General features: G+C 41.8%; 1 protein-coding gene across 5 annotated transcripts in view; it reads left to right on the top strand.

Moving 5' to 3' along the window:
• The first annotated feature begins 231 nt into the window (after window positions 1–231).
• The window catches only part of PLCB1 (phospholipase C beta 1), an 844,448-nt gene continuing 823,358 nt past the window's right edge, over window positions 232–21,321 (top strand). For all 5 annotated transcript variants that reach the window (XM_049869953.1, XM_049869954.1, XM_049869956.1 and 2 more), the window contains exon 1: window positions 232–332. In XM_049869953.1, the coding sequence (XP_049725910.1) occupies window positions 234–332 (99 nt within the window). In that variant the 5' untranslated portion in view covers window positions 232–233. The remainder of the gene's footprint in view (window positions 333–21,321) is intronic.

The raw sequence follows: 21,321 nt of genomic DNA on the forward strand, positions 1-21,321 counted from the left end.
GGGCTCCCGACCCGGCGTCCCACCCGGGGCATGGCCCGGCGCTGCGCCCCAGCGCGCCCCGCCTGCTAAGCCGCGCCAGAGGGAGGTGCGGAGGCCAGGAGGCCAGGGGAGGCCGGCTGGGAGCACAGTCGAGTGTCTCCGGAGCCGAGGAAGAAGCCCGCGCCCGGCGCCCCGCGCCCCACGCCGGTCGTTGCCGCGCTTGCCCGGGCCGCCCGGAGCCCCGATGAGCCCAGATGGCCGGAGCCCAACCCGGAGTGCACGCCTTGCAACTCAAGCCCGTGTGCGTGTCCGACAGCCTGAAGAAGGGCACCAAATTCGTCAAGTGGGATGATGTAAGTGTTGGGGCAGCCCGGCTCGGGGCACTGGCCCGGGGACGGGGCAGGGCGGCAGGGCGAGCGGCGTGGGGGTGGGGCGAGGGGCGCGTTATGCAATGGACGCACCCGGCTTTGGCAGGGGCGGCCTCAGGGCGCGGAGGTTGGCATCTGCCGAGACCAGTGGCAAAGGGTAGGGGCATTGCGCGCGCTCCGGTGTCCTTGGGGTTTAGTAGTTAACATCCTGGATAGGTCTGGGAAGCGTCCCTTGAGGAGCCTTAATCTTTTGGGTGAATGCAGTAGGAGGGACGGCTTTAGCTAATGACCGATCCTGAGAGTTTGGAAAGTAGGCAGTGTGAAGTTGGGACCAGCTGAAAAGCACTGGAGCATGAACAAGACGCGCCCTTCTCCGCCCTCAGACGCACCCCCTTATTACCAGCCTTGCTCTCTTTCAAGAAGGAACGGACCCGAAGTCCGAAACTGTTTCGTGATTTCTGACCCTTTTAGCGCTTTTATGGGAGTCCACACGGCAGACGACACAGCAGTCCAGCCGACAGGTGGTCTCTGATGCCAAACTTCAGCTCCTGGCTGGGAGTGAGGGACCCTGAGAAGGACGGGGCAGGATACACTTGAGGAGGGCTAGGGAGCAGAAGGGGAAATGTTGAGGGGTCTGGGAGGGCTCAGTGGGCCAGCAGGCAAGTGGGGAGGGCTAATTTTTTTTGGAGAACTAAGCTAACTGGAGTCTTTAGCTTGAAAATAGATCTATCAAGACGTTCCCCTATAATTTACTTGAACCTTTTGCTAGGTAGGGCAGAGTCTAGCTCAGTTGGGGTCTCCAGTGGTCTCCGATGGATGCTTCACCTGAGCTCTAGGTTAGACCCCAGGACCTCAAGTGATCCTCTCCCCACCCCATTGCCTTCAAAGAGATGTAAATTAGGAATCCTGCTGAAAACATGCAAATCTTGAGATGGAGGGCTTCATTGCATCGATTTTATGTCCTGGGTGTCATTCAAAAGGTTTGATAAGAATAAACCACTGGAACAAACCCGAGCTGCCAGCATCTAAGAAAATTTAGGTCCAAATAACTAAGACACCTCTTAATCAGGAGGAATTATAGGAGAATGAGGCGTTCTTCTTGCTGAAAAGATTTTCCACCTAGTAAATTATAGCCTGTTATCCTCCAGGGTATTTTTCTTTAATCTTCTTAAGCCATTTTCCAGTGTCTGAAAACAATTTAAATATTCCAGGTAGCGAATTCAATTACTTAGCTGAGTGCGTCCGTGTCTATATTTTGTCCAGTTGGAAGCTCAAACAGTACTTGGAGTATGAGCCACAGCTTCCTTGAAAGCTAATGCCAATTATTAAATGCTGTAGGCAAGGATGTAAACACGCGTTCTTCTACCGTGGAATTCATGTGTTTCTCCCTTCTTCCCGGGTCTAATTGGACCAGATGTTTTCATAAATGGAATAGAATCAAAACAATAATTTCAGACACAGATTAAATGCATTGTTTGTGTCAAGGAAAAAAAAAGTGCAATTCAACAACAGATAAAACAGTCTTGTCCATCTTGTGTCCCTACAGCAGAGAGCTAACGTGTTGATAGATTTACCGAGAAAGAGAGAAGGAGAGGGAAGCACTTCGCAGGATGAAAAAGGAAGTTTCAGCATAAGTTCTAGATTTCTTTATCGTGAAGATTTAACAACTTTATTTTAAATAACTCTCCAGAGTTTCTTGTTTGGAAAACAATATCCGATGTTGCTTTGAAAATAAAGGTCTCCTGTGCAAATACATTTTGTTGCATCCAGGTAGGTGACTTTTATTATGCAAGTATTTCCTACTCACCTACTAGTGCCAGGCCTTGGACTAGATCCTGGGGTGGTAAAGGAAGTAGACAAAATCTCGATCCCATGGATGGTACAGGTGAAGACAAAAAATCATCAAGAACACCAATGAGATAGAGACTTTGAGCTCTGAATGACATATATCAACAGAGTAATGCAGTGGGAGAAATGGAGAGGCCCCTAGTGAAACACCACCACCTGTAGAAGGAGGAGGTGAAAATAATTCCCTCAGAGCATTCGCAGAAGAGTTTCTGGGGAAGCCCTACAGGAAGGATGTAGGCCCGAAGGAGATCCCAGTAGAATCTGAAGTCTTTTTTAGGGGAGAACCCAGACCATAGCCAGGGGTCGAGTAACGTGGACTATGATTAACGATCCTGGAGGTTCTTTAGCTCACTTGGTTTCCATGGTGTTCTGTGGACTAAGAGGGACCCGGACTTTCTTAGGTTTGCCTTTATCCTCCCCATGCATCATCCCCTCTGCTCTTCCCAACTCATACTTGCACCTGTAGAGTTTTATATCTAGGTAGAATCTTTTATTTAGCCAGTTAAAAAAAAAAAAAATCAGCTGCCATCAATTTGATTCCAACTCATGGTGACACCGTATGTGTCCGAATAGAGCTACTCATAGGGTTTTCAAGGCTGTGACCTTTCAGAAACAGATTCTTGGGCCTTTCTTCCAAGGTGCTTCTGACTGTGCTCGAATCACCAACTGTCAGTAGCCCAGCGCTTAAGCATTTGTGCCAGCCAGGGACTCCCTCTAGCCGTTACAGGTTACAGTTATCTGGCTATTTATATTGCATCTTATTGAGACTGTGTGTTGAAGACACAGACCTGTTGTGTCTTCTGGAAGGCATAAGTTCCATGTGGAATGGAAGATGTCACTCAGAGCATGCAGTGCTGTGCATAATTTGTTGGGTTCCTAACAAAGTCACGAGTCTGTGGCTAAGACCAAGGCTAAGGGTGATAGTCAAAAGCTTTAAGTAGGAATTCAGCAGTCACATTAGGCAGCAGGTAGGTTGTGGAGCTGCAGCAGGATCATAGAGAAACCTGTTGTGCCAGGACCAGATATTAACTGTCTAGTTGCCTGATCGTGGAGAGCCCTGGGGTTCCTCAGGGTCTGTGGGTGGTGGGAGGTATGGAAGTATTTCAGTGTTTCAATAGCTGGCGATGGTTTATACAAGGAGGCCTGTTGGCATAGTGGTTAAAATGCTCGGCTGCTAACCAAAAGGTCGGTGTTTCAAACCCGCCAGCCGTTCTGGGGGAGATAGATGTGGCAGTCTGCTTCTGTGAAGATTTACAGCCTTGGAAACCCTCTGGGGGCACTTCTACTCTGTCCTATAGGGTCGCTATGAGTTGGAATCAACTCGACGACAGCAAGTTTGGTTTTGAATGATGTGTACTGTCTGAGCACCAAGGCCAGAGCTCATACTCCAAAACTTGTCAAGCAGATAAAGGACTGACATGTCATGTCTACCTGTTTGACCGATAATATCAACGCACGCAACTTTATCCTTAATTTTATTTAGCATTTGGGCATTATCAGACCCTGGTGGTGGGAAGTGGGGGTCCTGGGGGCATTATAGGAGAACTTTGGTGTTTTTTTTTTTCTTTGGTGAGGGTGGGCAACGGAGGAGGAGTTACTTTCTCCATCTCAGTTAGGAAGCTCAGGAAACTGAGCCTAGCCTTCCTCTCTTCTGAACTTTGACCATGCCCTGTACTGTACAGACGTGGAGAGAAAGCGGAAGGATGAAAAGGTCTACAGTAGGCCCTCCAATTCCTGATTCATCCCTCTTTTCCACACCCAGGAGCCTACCTTTTTTTTCTGCAGACATCTGAGGGATGGAAGGGTTTTCATTTTTGTTGTCCTTTCTTTGTCTCCACTGGCACCCTCCAGATTCAGGTCTCACTTTGGGCAAGCTCATAATGCATCTCTACCTCAGTTTCCTCATTGCACCATGAAGGTTTGAATAGCTCCTACCTCACAGAACAGCTGAGGATGTGTATGCATTGCCTTGCATAGTGCCTGGCACACAGGGCAACACTCCGTCAAACATACCTTTAAAAGTTATTTCCCCCCAGTATTGAGAAAGACATGAATTTTATCACGGTTGTCAGTATGTGTTAGATTAATCTATTACACATGTCAGAAGATCCAGACCTTACTTCCATTCCCTTTAAGCCGTGTTTTGATTTTATATTTTATGATTTAAAGAGGAAAAAAATCAGATTTCTAGCCTTTTTTTTTTTTGACTTTAGGTGTCCTAGAGAAAATGAATCTCCATAATCCAAAGCCAGACCTACTCTCTTTCAAGCAAGGAAGTTTACAAATCATCTTAAAGTTTCGTTTCTCCTTAAACTTCCTGTACCTCCCACCCCACGAGCATAATCTAACACCCAAAAGTCATAATTTCTAGATTAGCTAAATCTGGGGGGGAAGCAGACTGAGTAAACTCAGACATTGGGCTTCGCCTTAAGCCCTGTGGATTTGAAACAAGTTACGCCCCTCCTCCTCCCACACCTGGACACAACTAAAACCAATTTAAAAAAGAAAAAAAAGAACATGCTGGTATTTAGCAGAGTTCGCAGCAGCCTACACAGAAGCTCAGTTAGAACTTCTGCATTACATGAAATCTGCAGTTGCAGTTTCCAAAATGACAGAGAACGGTGACAAGATGACACTGATGAGATTAATGAGGGAGCCGAGGGAAAGGGTTCATGAGGTGAGAATTCAGCAGGATTCACTTCACAAAGGATTATGGGGTACAGGGAAGACAAAACTCACATTGGTAGCTGGGAGATCCAGCGTGGGGTACCCACACTGCATAAGGCGTGCAGGTGCCTTCTCAATCGCCACTTAAAAACATCCAGAGATCCTAGTGAATTTTCCTCATGACAGTAATTACTGTACATACTTTAAGAGGAAGAATATAACTTTTTCCAGCTACGCCAATCAAGCTATTTTAAGCTTCTTATCAGTGTAACATACATACAGAAGACTGCACAGATCCCGTGTCCGGTTGGAGCAGTGCTCACATTACCGGCACCAGCTCAAGAAACAGGTTCACCACCCAGCCCTGGAAACCCCGTATGCTCCCTTCTGGTGACTACACCCTCTCCCAAGGGTAACCCCTATCCTGACTTCTAACTCCAAAGATCAGTTTTGCCTGGTTTAGATCTCATAAAGCTATTGTTATTTTGAATGAAAACAAAAGCAACCGCTTCAGCCTGAATGCAGTTTGATTATGGTTGATTTTTGATCCACTTAAACAAGAACAAAAGTAACTTATCTTTGGCGTTGACGATCCTTGATCAGGGCCTTCCTTCTCTCTCCCAAGGTGAAGCCTGGGAGTGCAGCAGGTGTGATAAATGCTGGAAGGAGGAAACGTTTAAACAAAACTATAGTAATTTGGTGAGGAAATGCAATGCCTACAGGGTGTTATGGGCATAGCAAAGCAGACTAGTACAGCGCTGCTGCTGCGGAAATACACTTTTCCTCCAAAAAGCTTTCTTTCTTGTCTTGCCTGATATTGATATTCACTACCTATGGAGCCCTGGTGGCTCTGTGGTTAAGAGCTCTGCTGCTGACCAAAAGGTGAGCAGTTCGAATCCACCACCCTCTTCTTGGAAATCCTATGGAGCAGTTCTACTCTTTCCTATAGGGTCTCTGTGAGTCAGAATTGACTGGACGACAACTGGTCGGTTTTGGGTTTTATTAGCATATATAGAAGCTTCCTTTGAAAGTTTCGTCTATCAGTTTAGCCTATCAGTAAACACGTTCAAATTATATTTACCTGCGGTAACGTTTGTGTGGGACAGAAACATTTTGCTTTTTTATGTCAAACCTGGTAACCTGTAGGTAAATGTTTCCTTATCACATTGCTTCATGTTATCATGAACAAGAGGTGCCGGCATAAAATGGAATGGGATTGATTGTGAATTGTTCACTATGCTATGGGAGAATAGCAAATCCTCGATAACTTTAAACGTTAATTTTCCTGTTACCAGAGATAATGTCAGGTTCATACTGCCTTTCAGAACTTAACATAAACTGCATCTGCTCAAATTTTACAATTTCTTGCCTTTCCCCTTCTACTCCATGTCTGAGCCCCCAGTCAGACCAGGCACCTCTGTGGAAGGGTAATGGGGCTGGAGCAGGATCCCAGAGACACCCTTTTGCACCAGGGACAGGTGATATTGGCCAAATAGGTCAAGGAGCTAGGTCAGTTAGGTCTGACCTAATTGACCTCAGCTTTTTTTTTTTTTTTTTTTAGGCCTAAGGTCAGTTACACACATTGTCCAAACAAAGACATCAATTTCAATTAAAAAAAAAAAAAAAGTAACTGAAATAGGATATAAAGAAAGGTCAGACTTTTTAACTTCTTTCTGGTTTCCCTCTGATTTCTTTAAGGTCTGGCATTTGATTTTATTATCTCCCGTACATGTTCATTCAATTTTGGAAATGTGTATTTTACTTTATATTCTGAAAAAGTGCCCAGGTATAGGTATTCACTGATGTTGACTAAATACTCACATTTATTAAGAAAATAAATTCTTTCTTATAAATGGTGAAAACAGACTATTACAGAAAATATGAAAAAAAAATAGGTTAAAACATCCAACATTTGTTTTTCATTTTAAGGGCTCTTTTAGTTCACAATGTTTGGTTAATTTTTTTTTTTAATTGCTTTAAAGTTTTATGAGCAAGTTCAGGAAAAAAAAAAAGGATTAGTTAACAAAGGAAACACTTTCACTCGAACTAGTTATGGTAGCTGTCAATGTAAAGCATTTATATCTATAATATTAAGAAACAACAGTATTTTACCATTTAAAAAAATCAATTAAACTTATCTTTGGAAGTTATCTATGAAATAGATAAGAGAAAGTTAATTTGGATTCATTTTATAGATGAGATCATCTTCTATTTGCCATCAAGTTGATTCCAACTCATAGCGACCCTATAGGACAGAGTAGAACTGCCCCATAGAATATCCGAGGAATAACTGGTGGATTTGAATTGCTGACCTTTTGGTTAGCAGCTGAGCTCTTAGCCACTGTGCCACCAGGGATCCAGATGAGGTCATAGGAGCTCAAAAAGGAGCTGGAAGACCACAGAGCAAGTCAGCAACTGGTCTGATAGCTTTTCGGGGGAAAAAAATAAGGATGCTAACCTTGATCCTTTCTCAGGTGTGCTGCCTTTGATATGGTTGTGTTTGACTCAACATCCATTCCCAAATTCTCTCAGCAGAACTTTCTATAACATAGAGTCTGGAAATCTAAAGCTGCATTCGTCAGACTCCCTTGCAGCTAAGGTTCTGGCTACAGTTAAGTTGTATCAAATAGATGCACTTGCATAAGATTTGAAAGGCAGAAATGTATGTTTTGTTTGTTTCTACAGACATGTGAGATGTAGAAGTGCCATCTTTTCTAAAAGTTCTCCAGTGTCCTGTTTCCAGGTTCACAGGTGTAAAGAGGCAATGCCGAAAGAGGCTGTTCCCTGTTCTCTGCTTACAGTTAAAGGGATTAATTAAATACCAGTAGTAAATCCCATTTTCTCACGTGTCTGTCAGTTTGTGATACTGTGGGGGCTTGAGTGTTGCTGTGATGCTAGAAGCTATGCCACTGGTATTCAGATACCAGCAGTCAGGGTACCCATGGCAGACAGGTTTCAGCTGAGCTTCCAGACTAAGATGGACTAGGAAGAAGGACCCAGCAGTCTACTTCTGGAAAGAATTAGCCAGTAAAAACCTTATGAATAACAGCAGAACACTGTCTGATACAGTACTAGGAGATAGCCCCCCAGGTTGGAAGGCACTCAAAACAACTGGGAAGAGCTGCCTTCTCTAAGTAGAGTCAAACTTAATGACCTGAATGGAGTCACGCTTTGGGGACCTTTATTTGACTCGAAATGAGAAGAAACAGCTGCAAACATCCATTAATGATTGGAGCATGGAATGTACGAAGTATGAATCTAGGAAAACTGGAAATCATTGAAAATGAAATGGAATGCATAAACATTGATAGCCTAGGCATTAGTAAGCTGAAATGGACTGGTACTGACCATTTTGTATCAGACAATCATATGAACTACTATGCCGGGAATGACAACTTGAAGAGGAATGGCATTGCATTCACCATCAGAAAGAACACTTCAGGATCTATCCTGAAGTACAGTGCTGTCAGTGATAGGATAATATCTATATGCCTACAAGAAGGACCAGTTAATGTGACCATTACTCAAATTTATGCACCAACCACTAAGGCCAAAGATGAAGAAACTGAAGATTTTTACCAGCTTCTGCAACCTGAAATTGATCAAACAGGCAATCAGGATGCATTGATAATTACTGGTGATTAGAATGTGAAAGTTAGAAACAAAGAAGTAGGATTGGTAATTGGACAACGTGGCCTTGGTGATAGAAATGATACCAGAGATTTTGTAAGACCAGTGACTTCTTCATTGCAAATACCTTTTTTCACCAACGTAAATGGCAACTATAATCATGGACCTTGCCAGATGGAATACACAGGAATCAAATCGACTACACCTGTGGGAAAAGACTATGGAAAAACTCTATCATCAGTCAGAACAAGGACAGGGGATGACTGTTGAACAGACCATCAATTGCTCATATGCAACTTCAAGCTGAAACTGAAGAAAATTAGAATAAGTCCACGAGAGCCAAAGTACAACCTTGTGTGTATTCCACCTGAATTTAGAGACCATTTTGAGAACAGATTTGACACTTTGAACACTAACGGCTGAATACCAGATGAGTTGTGGAGTGACATCAACGACGTCATACACGAAGAAAGCAAGAGATCAGAAAGAAAGCAAGAGGAAAGAAAGAAAAGACCAAAATGGATGTCAGAAGAGACTTTGGAACATGCTCTTGAACATTGAGCAGCTAAAGCAAAAGGAAGAAATGATGAAGTAAAAGAACCGAACAGATTTCAAAGGGTGGCTGGAGAAGACAAAGTAACGTATTATAATGACATATCAAAAGAGCTGGAGATAGAACACCAAAAGGGAAGAACACGTTTGGCATTTCTCAAACTGAAAGAACTGAAGAAAAAATCCAAGCCTCAAGTTGCAATAGTGAAGGATTCTATGGAGAAAATATTAAACAACACAGGGAGCATCAAAAGAAGATGGAAAGAATACACAGAGTCATTATACTAAAAAGAATTGGTCAACGTTCAGCCATTTCAAGAGGTAGCATATGATCAGCAATCGATGGTAGTGAAGGAAGAAGTCCCAGCTGCACTGAAGACATTGGCGAAAAACAAGATTCCAGGAATTGAGAAAATATCAATTCAGATGTTTCAACAAGTGGATATAGCGCTGTAGGTGCTCACTTGTCTATGGCAAAAAATTCGGAAGACAGCTACCTGGCCAACTGACTGGAAGAGATCTATATTTATGCCTATTCCCAAGAAAGATGATCCCACCAAATGCAGAAATTACCGAGCAATATCATTAATATCACATGGAAGCAAAATTTTGCTGAAGATCATTCAAAAACGGCTGCAGCAGTACTTCGACAGGGAACTGCCAGAAATTCAAGCCAGATTCAGAAGAGGATGTGGAACCAGGGATATCATTGCTGATGTCAGGTGGATTCTGGCTGAAAGTGGAGAATACCAGAAGGATGTTTACCTGTGTTTCATTGACTATGCAAAGGTTTTTGACTGTGTGGATCATAAAAAATTATGGATAACATTGCAAAGAATGGGAATTCCGGAACAGTTAATTGTGCTCATGAGGAACCTGTACATAGATCAAGAGGCGGTCCTTTGGACAGAACAAGGGGCTACTGCGTGGTTTAAAATCAGGAAGGCTGTGCATCAGGTTTGTATCCTTTCATTATACCTATTCCGTCTGTATGCTGAGCAAAGAATCCAAGAAACTGGACTGTATGAAGAAGAATGGGGCATCAGAATTGCAGGAAGACTCATTAACACTGTGTGTTATGCAGATGACACAATTTTGCTTGCTGAAAGTGTAGAGGACTTGAAGCACTTACTGATGAAGATCAAAGACCACAGGCTTCAGTATGAATTACACCTCAGTAAAGAAAACAAAAATCCTCACAACTGGACCAATAAGCAACATCGTGATTAAACGGAGAAAAGATTGAAGTTGTCAAGGATTTCCCTTTACTTGGATCCATAATCAGTAGCCATGGAAGTAGCAGTCAAGACATCAAAAGACACATTGCACTGGGAAATCTGCTGCAAAAGACCTCTTTAAAGTGTTGAAAAGCGAAGATGTCACCTTGAAGACTAAGGTGCACCTGACCCAAGCCGTGGTATTTTCAGTCTCATCATATGCATGCAAAAGCTGGACAATGAATAAGGAAGACCGAAGAAGATGAATTGATTCCTTTGAATTGTGGCGTTGGTGAAGAATATTGAATATACCATGGACTGCCAAAAGAATGAACAAATTTGTCTTGGCAGAAGTACAACCAGAATGCTCTTTAGAAGCAAGGGTGATGAGACTGAATCTTACATACTTTGGGTATGTTGTCAGGAGGGATCAGTCCCTGGAGAAGGACATCATGCTTGGTAGAGGGTCAGTGGAAAAGAGGAAGACCCTCAACAAGATGGATTGACACAGTGGCTTCAATGAGCTCAAGCATAATGATTGTGAGCATGACTCAGTACCGGGCAGTGTTTTATTCTGTGATGCATAGGACCGCTATGAATTGGAACTGTCTCAACAGCACCTAACAACAACAACAACAAATTCTATTACTTTCAAAATTCCTAAAGAGGTTTTTGTTTTCTGCATTAAACACTGTCAGATATGGCTCTTGCATTTCATGAGTTTCAGTCTTAATATGCAACGACTATCCAGATATTCTATGTAATTTCTCCTTCAATACTACATTAGTGTAAAATCGAGTTTTGCTATAATGATGCTTCTGGAATTCAGTACTGAGAGTGGATCCTAGTAACAGGCACTTACGGGGAAACCCTGGTGGTGTAGTGGTTAAGACCTATGGCTGCTAACCATAAGGTCAGCAGTTTGATTCCATCAGGTGCTCCTTGGAAACCATATGGGGCAGTTCTGTTCTGTCCTGTAGGATCACTATGTGTCGGAATCGACTCAATGGCAAGGATGACGATGTAATACTTGTAAAGTGCTATTTTGAAGGAATCACGTAATTATTTTAAATTATTCACATTTGCCTCTATTCAGTCATCAAAACAACCTTGAGGTAATAAGAAAAGAACAAGTATTATTCCCATTTTACACAGAAGGAAACTGAGACTTGCCTTAGGACATGCAACTATTTACAACTGCAGTCAGAATTTAAAACTAGGTCTTCTGTTATATTCAGGGTCCTTTCCAGTCTTCCATGGTGTCTTCAAACAGGATCAGTCCTTTTAGTAACAAAAGACTTGAGAAGCCAAATGAATCCAGGTTGAAAAGACATCCATTAAAGTTTCCAGAGAATCTCCTTGGCTTTAGCATTCATAAAAATGAAGCCTAAAACCAAAACCAAACTCATTGCCATTGGGTCGATTCTGAGTCATAGTGACCCTGTAGGACAGAGTAGAACTGCCCCCAAGGGTTTCTAAGGCAATAATTTTTTTTTCTTTTTTAAAATTTTATTATACTTTAGGTGAAAGCTTACAGCGCAAATTACTCATTCAGAAATTTAGACACAAATTGTTTTGCGACATTGGTTACAATCCCTGTAATGTGTCAACACTCTCTACCTTTCCACCCTGAGCTCCCCATGTCCATTTGTCTAGTTTTCCTATTCCTTCCTGCCATTTAGTCTTTGCATTTGGACAGTTTTTGCCCATTTGGTCTTGTGTACTGATTGAACTAAGAAGCCCTTTCCTTATGTGTGTTGTTTGTTTTATAGGTCTTTCTAATCTTTGGCTGAAAGGTGGACTTGGGGAGTGGCTTCAGTTCTGAGTTAGCGGGGTGTCTGGAGGGAGGCCATAGTCTTGGTGGTTCCTCCAGTCTCTGTCAAACCAGTAAGTCTGGTCTTCTTCTGTGAGTTCAAATTTTGTTCTACATTTTTCTCCCACCCTGCCTGAGACCCTCTGTTGTGATCCCTGTCAGAGTGTTCAGTGGTGGTAGCTGGGCACCATCTAGTTATTATGGGCTCAGGTGGTGGGGGCTGTGGTTCATGAGGTCCATTTGCCCTTTGGACTAATATTTTCCTTGTTTCTTTGTCTTCATTCTCCTTTGCTCCAGATGGGATGAGACCAACAGATGTATCTCAGATGGCCTCTCACAAGCTTATAAGACCCTAGATGCTACTCACTAAAGTAGGATGTAGAACATTTTCTTTATGAACTATGTTATGCCAGTTGACCTAGATGTCTCCAGACCATGGTCCCCAGCCCTCAGCCCCAGTAATTTGATCCTTCAAGGTGTTTGGATGTGTCTAGGAAGCTTCTATGACTTTGTCTTGGTCAAGTTGTGCTGACTTCCCCTACATAAGGCTGTAAATCCTTATGCAAGCAGAATGACACGTTTCTCCCACAGAGCAGCTCATGGGTGTGAACCACCAACCTTTTGGTTAGCAGCCGAATGTTTAACCACTGCACCGTCAGGGCTCCACAAGCTCATCTCTTTTGGTTAGGGTCTTAAAATAGCAATCTTTATGGTGACTATACAAAGCCCATTGTTTTGTCTATACCTTGTAGGAAATGGGAATATAGGAAAACTTCCTTGCTGCCTTGTAGGAAACACATCTCTTAGGCGTAGAGGCCAGTGTGTGCTCTGGAGTCTTTACAAATGTTCTACATCAGTCAGCCAGTGTGGAAATGGTGTTAAAACATTATTTTTCACTGCATAATAAGTGACACTTTTGTGTCCAGCAAAACTCTATGATGTGCTTCTCCCCTTTTTTCTTTTCCCAACATACTTGCAAATATTGTCTTTTGCTGGATTTAAGGCTGGCCCTGTGGCTTCTCAGTGAAATTGCTGATTGTGGGAGATTAAAGATATTGTAGTCATGAAGAAGGTGAAGAGGATGGATGAGTCACCTGCCCCAAGCAAGACTTAGAATGGCTTAGATTTCAAGGTACTGTCAATTGAGAGGCCAAATGTAGATTACAGAGAGGGCAGAGAGGTGGATACAGATTTCCCTTGTCTGTATTACAGCGAGAGTCCTGGGTGGTACAAACATTAACACACTTGGTTGCAAACTGGAAGGTTGGTAGTTTGAGTCCACACAGAGGCACCTTAGCAGAAGGGCCTGGTGATTTACTTCCAAAAATATCAGTCACTGAAAACTCTATGGAACACAGTTCTACTCTGACACACGAGGTCAGCATCAGTTGGAATTGATTCGACAGCAACTGGCTTCTATTACAACTGGACTATGACTCCTTGAAGGTCGTAGTTTGTTATTTGTGTTCTTTTCCTAGTACACAGCGTAGGTCTGGCACTCAGTAGGTGCTCAGTGGAAAATTCTGACTCGGAGGGAAGCATGCAGGCCTGAGGCATACCTGGATTGCAGGCATGCTCCCCTGAGACCTTGGTGACACACCATTTCTGGTGTTGGTTGGACAGCCCTGTCCCAAGTCTTAACATTCCATGGGAAATCTCCCAGACTCCCAAGATAGTTTATGGCTTTCTTAAATAGGTTTTCTCCATGTAAGTTTGCGAACAAAATGTTTGTTGGGAATACAGAGCTGACTGTTGGTATGGCAGCTCTGATTTCCTGTAAGGTCAATATGGCTTAAGGTTGAGTATGTACTCAATTGTGATTCAATATTGGCTGAGAATTATGATGTCTCATGTATTTAGATCTCTTATTCTGAACGTTACCAGTGGCTTCTCTTTTCTGAAAAGGTGCTCATCCGTATACCCAAATATAGCCATGTAAATTGCTGTTAGGAGGCGAAGGATGAATAGGTGAAGCACAGGGCACTTGAAGAATCATGAAAATATTCTGCATGACACTGTAATAGTGGATACATGACATTATGCATTTGTCAAAACTCACAGAGTGAATTCTGAAGTCAGCTATGGACTTAAAAATAATGTTAGTAATAATGTATCGGTATTGGTTCATGAGTGTGACAAATGTAGCACACTAATGTAAGATGTTCATAGTTAATAGTAATAGTAAATATAAAAATGTACTTAATAATAGGAGAAACTGTGCTGGGGTGGAGGGCACTGTGTATGGGAATTTTGTACTTCCTGCTCAATTTTTCTGTAAACCTAAGTATGTTCTAAAAGTGTAAATAAAATGCATTAAATGTTTGCAAAAAATCTATAAAGAATAAGTAGAAATTACTGTTAAAGGAATTTAGAAGTTTTGAAAAGATCGGTCATCATGAAAATAATGGTTCACAAACAGTAAAATGATATATAATAATATAACATTATATCACTGAAAAATCATATATGTCATCCATGAGCTTATTACTAAGATGAGAAAAATATCAAATAAAAAGCATATAGTTTAAAAATATTATTTATAAGAAAACTTCCACCTATATTCTTTCGTCTCTGCAGAGGAAATTGCGGCCAATGAGACAATACTATGAGCTTCCAGCCCGCGACATTCCTAGCTGGATGTACTTAGGCCATCTTCACTCTCCCACCTTCCCTACCGTCCCTGGATACTTACCTCACCTCCTCCATCTCCTCCATTTATGTCCCGGAGCCCATCCTTCTTGGCTTCTCTGAACCCTGACTTCACTGTTATCCCCTCATCTCTTACAGCATCTGTGAAGGTTTCCCCTTTGTTGGAGCTCTTCTAAGAACTTATCAGTATGCTTTTTAGTCATGAAAACCCAGACAAAACCGACACAATCCCCTCCCTCCATCCTTCTTCAGTTACTGCCCTCTCATCATCATCTCCCTCTATAACAAAAGTGTGGCTTATACTGGCAGTCTCCTCCCTTTTCTCACCCTACTCCCCCCTTCTTGGCCCTCCAAAGCCTTATTCTGCCCCCAGCACCATTTTGAAACTTCTTTTACCAAGGCTACTGACAGCCTGCTATGTGCCAAACCGAACTGATATTTTTTCAGAACTATCTTGATTTTCCTTTGGTATCCATCTGTTATGGATTGAGTTGTAGTCCTCAAAAATGTGTGACAGCTAACCGAGGCCATGATGCTAGTATTGTGTGATTGTCCACCATTTTGTCATCTAATGTGATTATTCTGTGTGTTGTAAATCCTATCTCTATAATGTTAATGAGGCAGGATTTGAGGTAGTTATGTTAATGAGGCGGGACTCAGTCTACAAGATTAGGTTGTATCTTGAGTCAATCACTTTTAAGATATAAAAGAGAGAAGTGAGCAGAGAGACAGGGGGACCTCATGCCACCAAGAATAAAGAACCAGGAGGGGAGTGTGTGCTTTGGACCCAGGGTCCTTGTGCTGAGAAGCTCCTAGATAAGGGGAGGTTTGATGACAAGGACCTTCCCCCAGAGCTGACAGAGAGAGAAAGCCTTCCCTTGGAGCTGGCATCCTGAATTCAGACCTCTAGCCTCCTAGACTGTGAGAGAATAAATTTCTCTTTGTTAAAGCCATCCATTTGTGGTATTCTGTCATAGAAGCACTAGATAACCAAGATACCACCCCTCCACCCATTCGCCCATACATGAAAATATTATTAATACCTATTATAAGCTAGACATTTTGCTAGTGTTGTAAACTTAATGATGGCGGGTGATTTGGTCCTGCCCTCATGGAGTTTCTGTTCTACTGGAGGATATGGATTCTAAATAAATAGAGGTATACTTATTTTATTATAATTGTAATGAGTGCTGCCAAAAAAATGTACAAGTGAGTATAAACAAGTATGGAAATTCTTCCTAGGGAGATCTTCATAATGGAAAGATATGAGTATACTCACTTCTCACGTATTGACATGGCTAGGTTCTGAAGACCAGGTATCTATGTAAAAATAGGCATGTGAAAATGGAGGATGACTACATCATTACATAAATGCCAAGTCACATTATTATATAACTGCCAAATTACATCATTATGTAACTGCCAAACCACTGAGAATCATGGCCCAGCCAAGCTGACACATAGGCTTAACCATTACAGCTATTATTATTCTCGCCTTGCCTCTCTGCGTTTGTTACTGCCAGACGTATGTCATTAATGCACAAATTAGTTGGACAGTAGATTTTTTTTACTGTGGTCGTGAGTACGAAATGTCAGATAATGAGATAGTCAATAAGTGAGGAAGAGGTATAATTAGTAGGACTTACTCAGGCCAACATGAGGGAGAAGGAGTGTTCCAGGCAGAGGGAATGTTACTTATCGGTGCTCTGAGGAGGGAAGGTCCATGGTGATTTTGAAAGACTGAGTGAAATCCAGAAAGAAGGAGCAGAAGCAAGTGAGGAGTGTGGCTCAGATAATGCTGTCAGGATGTCAAGGGCCTGAGTACACACTGCTCAGGTCACTGCCACAATTTAGACTTATCATAAAGTCCATGAGAAGCCATTAAAGCCACATTTATCAACCTCGGCCATTGTTGATGTATTGGGCTGGATAATTCTTTGTTGTGAGGGGCTGACTCATGCAACCCCTGGCCTCTACCAACTGGATTACAGTAGCAAAGCCCTAGTTGTGACAACCGGAATTGTTATGGGACAGTGCGAAGTCTCCCTTGGAGTACAAAACTGCTCCTGGCTGAGAGCCACTGCGTTAAAAGGATTTTAAGCAGAGAAATGCTATATTCTCAACTGATTTTAAAAGTTATCAGGCCACTTCACTCTCTTTCTCACCCCACCCCCCACACAGCCAGTAAATACATAAAAGATGTTCAACATCACCCATAGCAGAGAAATGCAGATTAAAACCCCAGTGAGAGACCACTTTCCTCCCACCGGAGCTATACCTTATTGAGATTATCGGTTGGTTCATTTGATGCCCTCACTAAGCGATGAGGCCTCAGAGATTCGAGTCTGAAATTTTGTTTGAATTCCTAGCACAGCATCTGAAGTAACTTACATGGTATTTGAAGAACCATTCTTCCAACGTTACTCTTTATTGTGTTAAAAGGGATTTTTATATTTGACAGTAAAAGGCAAGAATATTAATGGTACTTCTCTCTACCTTTTTGCCTTCTCTTCTCTGAACTCTCTTACCTCCACTGCTTTCCTTTATTTTGGAAAATGTCACTCCCGGGAGAAAAATCTCATCACTGCTTATTCACAGGGAACTTTTCTGTCCAACACTCTGGGTTTTGCATCCCCGACTGCCTTTACTGTCTTTTTATTTCATGGTCAAGGCTGCATTGCTGACATTTGATGGTCCTTGCGTCTGATTTTCTGTGATCCTTAGAATTCTTTCTCTTTTCACATAGCTGTTTTCCCCCAATGTATGTGTTTGCTATATTTGGCCCTACTGCTTCCTGATGCAAGCCTTGTGCAGTCTCTGCTGAACATCACTGGTTATTTCTCCTTGTTGACTGTAATATTGATTACTTTCTGTGTGCATGTGTGTTCTCCGGTTATAGTTAAAGAACAAGAGAATCATTGTGGGGTCAGGCTCATGGTCAGCCTCAGCCAGTAGACTTTCTGATAGTGGTACTAGGAATGTGCTGTGGGCTGTGGACCGGCCTTGACATTAGTGTTGAGGTTTAAGATTCTACCTCAAGTGGTTGAAGGACTGGTAAAGTGTAGCTTAGAGGGTGGCAACATGGTGGCTCTAATCTGAAGTTTGAAGGAATGGTACTTAGAGAAGAAACTGGCCTTAATCTGTCCCACTTAGATGTTAAGATGAGAACCCTGGGAGATGCTGGCTGCTTACATGAAACAAAAAAGCTTTCTCACTGGCATTGTCTGATGAGAGAACCTGGCTTGCTTTATGAGGAAGCGCTGGCTGTTCAGGAGTGTTCCCATAAAGTTTTAAAGCTCTACTGCCCAGTAGAAATTCAATGTGAGCTGCGTATAAAATTTAAAATTTTCCAGTTGCTGTTTTTGTTAGTTGCCGTTAAGTCGGCTCCAACTCATGGTGACCCCGTGTACTGCATAACAGAACAAAACATTGCCTGGTCCTGTGTCATATTCATTATCACTGGCACGTTTTAGTTCATTGTTGGGGCCGTTGTGTACTGCCTTCCAATCTGGGGGATCATCTTTCAGCACTGTGTTGGACAATATTCTGTTGGTTTTCACTGGTTACTTTTTGAAAGTAGATCACTAGGCCTTTCTTCCTAGTCTGTCTTAGTCTGAAAGCTCCCCTGAAACCTGTGCACCATGGATGACCCTGCTGGCATTTGAAATACTGATGGATGGCTTCCAGCATCACAGCAACATGCAAGCCACCATAGTGTGACAGACTGACAGATGGGTGACGGGTTTGTTTATTAGTGATCTCTTGTATTGTTATTGAAAAATATCTTCTAAATTCAAATGAGTAGATTGCAATTGAATTCTTAGAGGCTTTGCACTTAGTATTCACAGGTTTGCCTAGATCTTAAGCTTGCTGGCGTTCCTTAGCTCTTTACATCATTGTATACCTGACTCAGAGCCTTGCCTGCTGTGGGTCTATGTCAGTGTTTCTCAAACTGTGGTCCCCAGACCAGCAGCACCAGCATCACTGGTAGCTTTTTTCAGAAATGCAGAATCTCAGTTCCCAGCCCAGACTCCGGCTTCTGCAGCCTTTGGGGGAGATGTCATGGTATCTGTGTTTTAACAAGCCCTCCCAAAGAATCTGATGTGTCTTAAAGTTTGAAAACCATTGGCTTGTGGAGTACACATAGATAATGATGGAGGGGGAGGAACAAACAGGCCCCCTGTGAGTTGTGTCTATTATTCGGAAGTAAAGTACTGCAAGAGACACAATCCATCTGGAAATGAAGGATAACCATATTTTCCAAATGCTAAATCATGACATATGTGCTGACAGTGAACAATAGTTTAGGTCTGGATTGAGTACTGCTTTGGTATCGGAAAAATAAAGACATTTGGAGTTATGTGGGAGATGGGAAAAAAAGCAGGTGGAACTCAAAATGGATATTCATGTATTTCTGGGTCAGATTCTGCCACGCTTGGCAAGAATGCCAAGTTCCAGCTGATCTTGGAATGTTAGAGGTGATTATGGAGGAAGCAAGCAAGGAGCCAAGATAAATGATCAGTTAACAGAGGGACTGTAACCGGAAGAGCGGGGTCAAGAAAATATTGAGCAAAGGAGCTTTAATTTTGAGGAAGGAGAAGGGATAAGCTAGCAATAGCTGCAGCTGAAACATGTGAGGCTGCCTAGGAGAATATTCCACAATATAAATTTGAGTATTCCTTTTAACTTAAATATTTGATGGTGTGTGATCCTATAAAAAAAAAAAAAAAAAACTTTTTTTTTTTTTTGATCCTTGCAGTAAATTGCCATCAAGATTTCAATTAGAATCTTGTCATACATTCTGATTAGGAAAGGAGCTGGCCTGAGAAGGATGAGTTGCACCTACAGGTTAATTCCAATTCACCTGGAGGTGAGAATGTGTGCTGGGGGAGCCTGTCTGAAGCTTCTGTTTTGCCCCCCTCTAGAATGGGGAGCCTTGGTGGCTCCATGGTAGAATTCTTGTTTGCACGTTGCTATGATGCTGAACTGGTGTCAGTCGGATCCCCAGCTGATCATGAGGGTGGTGCAGGACCAGAAAGCGTTTCGATGAGTTGGGGTCTTACTCCACAGCAGCCAACAGTAAGAAGAGAAGCAGACAGAATGGGATGGAAAATATGGTTATGATTTTATCGAAAATATTATTATGAACTTTTATGCATGTCATCTCATGGAAATCTAAAGTCTTTAAAAATCACTGTCTTTCATTATAATATTGAATTTTTTCTAGGTGTCTTTTTTTTTTTTTTTTTTTACATTTAAAAGTAATTTTGAAATTTTAAAATGCCAGCCAGATTTCCATGAAACAGCACCATCCTTGTAAAAGATATTTTTTAAAAACTGCATGCTAACTAAGAAAATCAGGATGAACTTTAATTTTTTTATTTTATTTTATTGTGCTCTAGGTGAAAGTTGACAGCACAGGTTAGTTTCTCATTCAAAAATTTACACACAAATTGTTTTCTGCCCTTGGTTGCAATCCCCTCAAAGTATCAACACTCTCCCCCTTTCCACCTCAGGTTCCCTGTGTCCATTTGGTCAGTTTTCCTGTCCCTTCCTGACTTCTTTTTGTTACTTTCATTTTTTAATAAATGAGTTTTTAACCTAATCTACTCTGATAATAATAAATGTTTATTGATTTCTTATTATATGCTAAGCGTCATTCCAGGCACTTTACCCAAATTATCCTGTTTAATTCTCACAACAACCCTGTGACATAGATATTATTATTATTCCACTTTTTTTTTTTTTTTTTTTCTGTTGTGGACAGTGAGGCACCAAGAGAGAGCAGGCAGGGGTTTGAACCCAAGCGGAAGGCCTCCAGAGCCCGGGTCTCACTGTGAAGTTAATGTGTAGACTACAACCATGTTTGCTGCATTTATCAGGGAAAACAAAACAACAAATCCCCAAATTATCTCTGTAGGTCCTAATTTTCATTGCAAGTCCTCTTGATCAGATGGAGGATATGACACACCGTAGTTACAACGTGTATGAAAAAGCCGACATAAACTGGTAATTTATGTCTCCTTAAAAATACCATTCCTGCAAAGGCCTAACTATTTCAGTATACAAATCCGTATGCAGTCATATGTGTTTTCTTGTGCAGATGGTCTGCCTTTCTGCAAATTGCCAAAAGGAAAGAACACATATTTTAGAAATTTGAATATTATCATTATAATACCTGCAGTTTTTGCTTTATAATATGTATGCTTTCACTTTGAAGGTTTTCATCCATGATGTTTTAGTGTGTGAAATTTAAACCTGAAGTGATTTTAGGTGCCTCTTTCCAAAATATATAGAAGACAGCCTTATTTATAGTTACCTTGGAAACAACAATGCCCAAATGCAGTGCTAACTCTTTTTAGTACAATTAAAAATCATTTTATGGAGCAAATGAAATTTTAAAATATTCTCCTCCAGCATGGATTTTAATTAATTTCTGTCATATAAAATATATAATGATAATTAGAGTTAAAAAAATTGATTTGGATAACTAAATATATCAGTTTTGTAATAGGAACCCAATCAGTGGCTTTAAAAATTGGTCTTGTTCCATAAATGTACGTATCACCGGCCTTTTCCTTTACAAGGTATGTACAGA

Source organism: Elephas maximus, chromosome 25 (assembly GCF_024166365.1).
Source record: "Elephas maximus indicus isolate mEleMax1 chromosome 25, mEleMax1 primary haplotype, whole genome shotgun sequence".
Classification (NCBI taxonomy): domain Eukaryota; kingdom Metazoa; phylum Chordata; class Mammalia; order Proboscidea; family Elephantidae; genus Elephas; species Elephas maximus.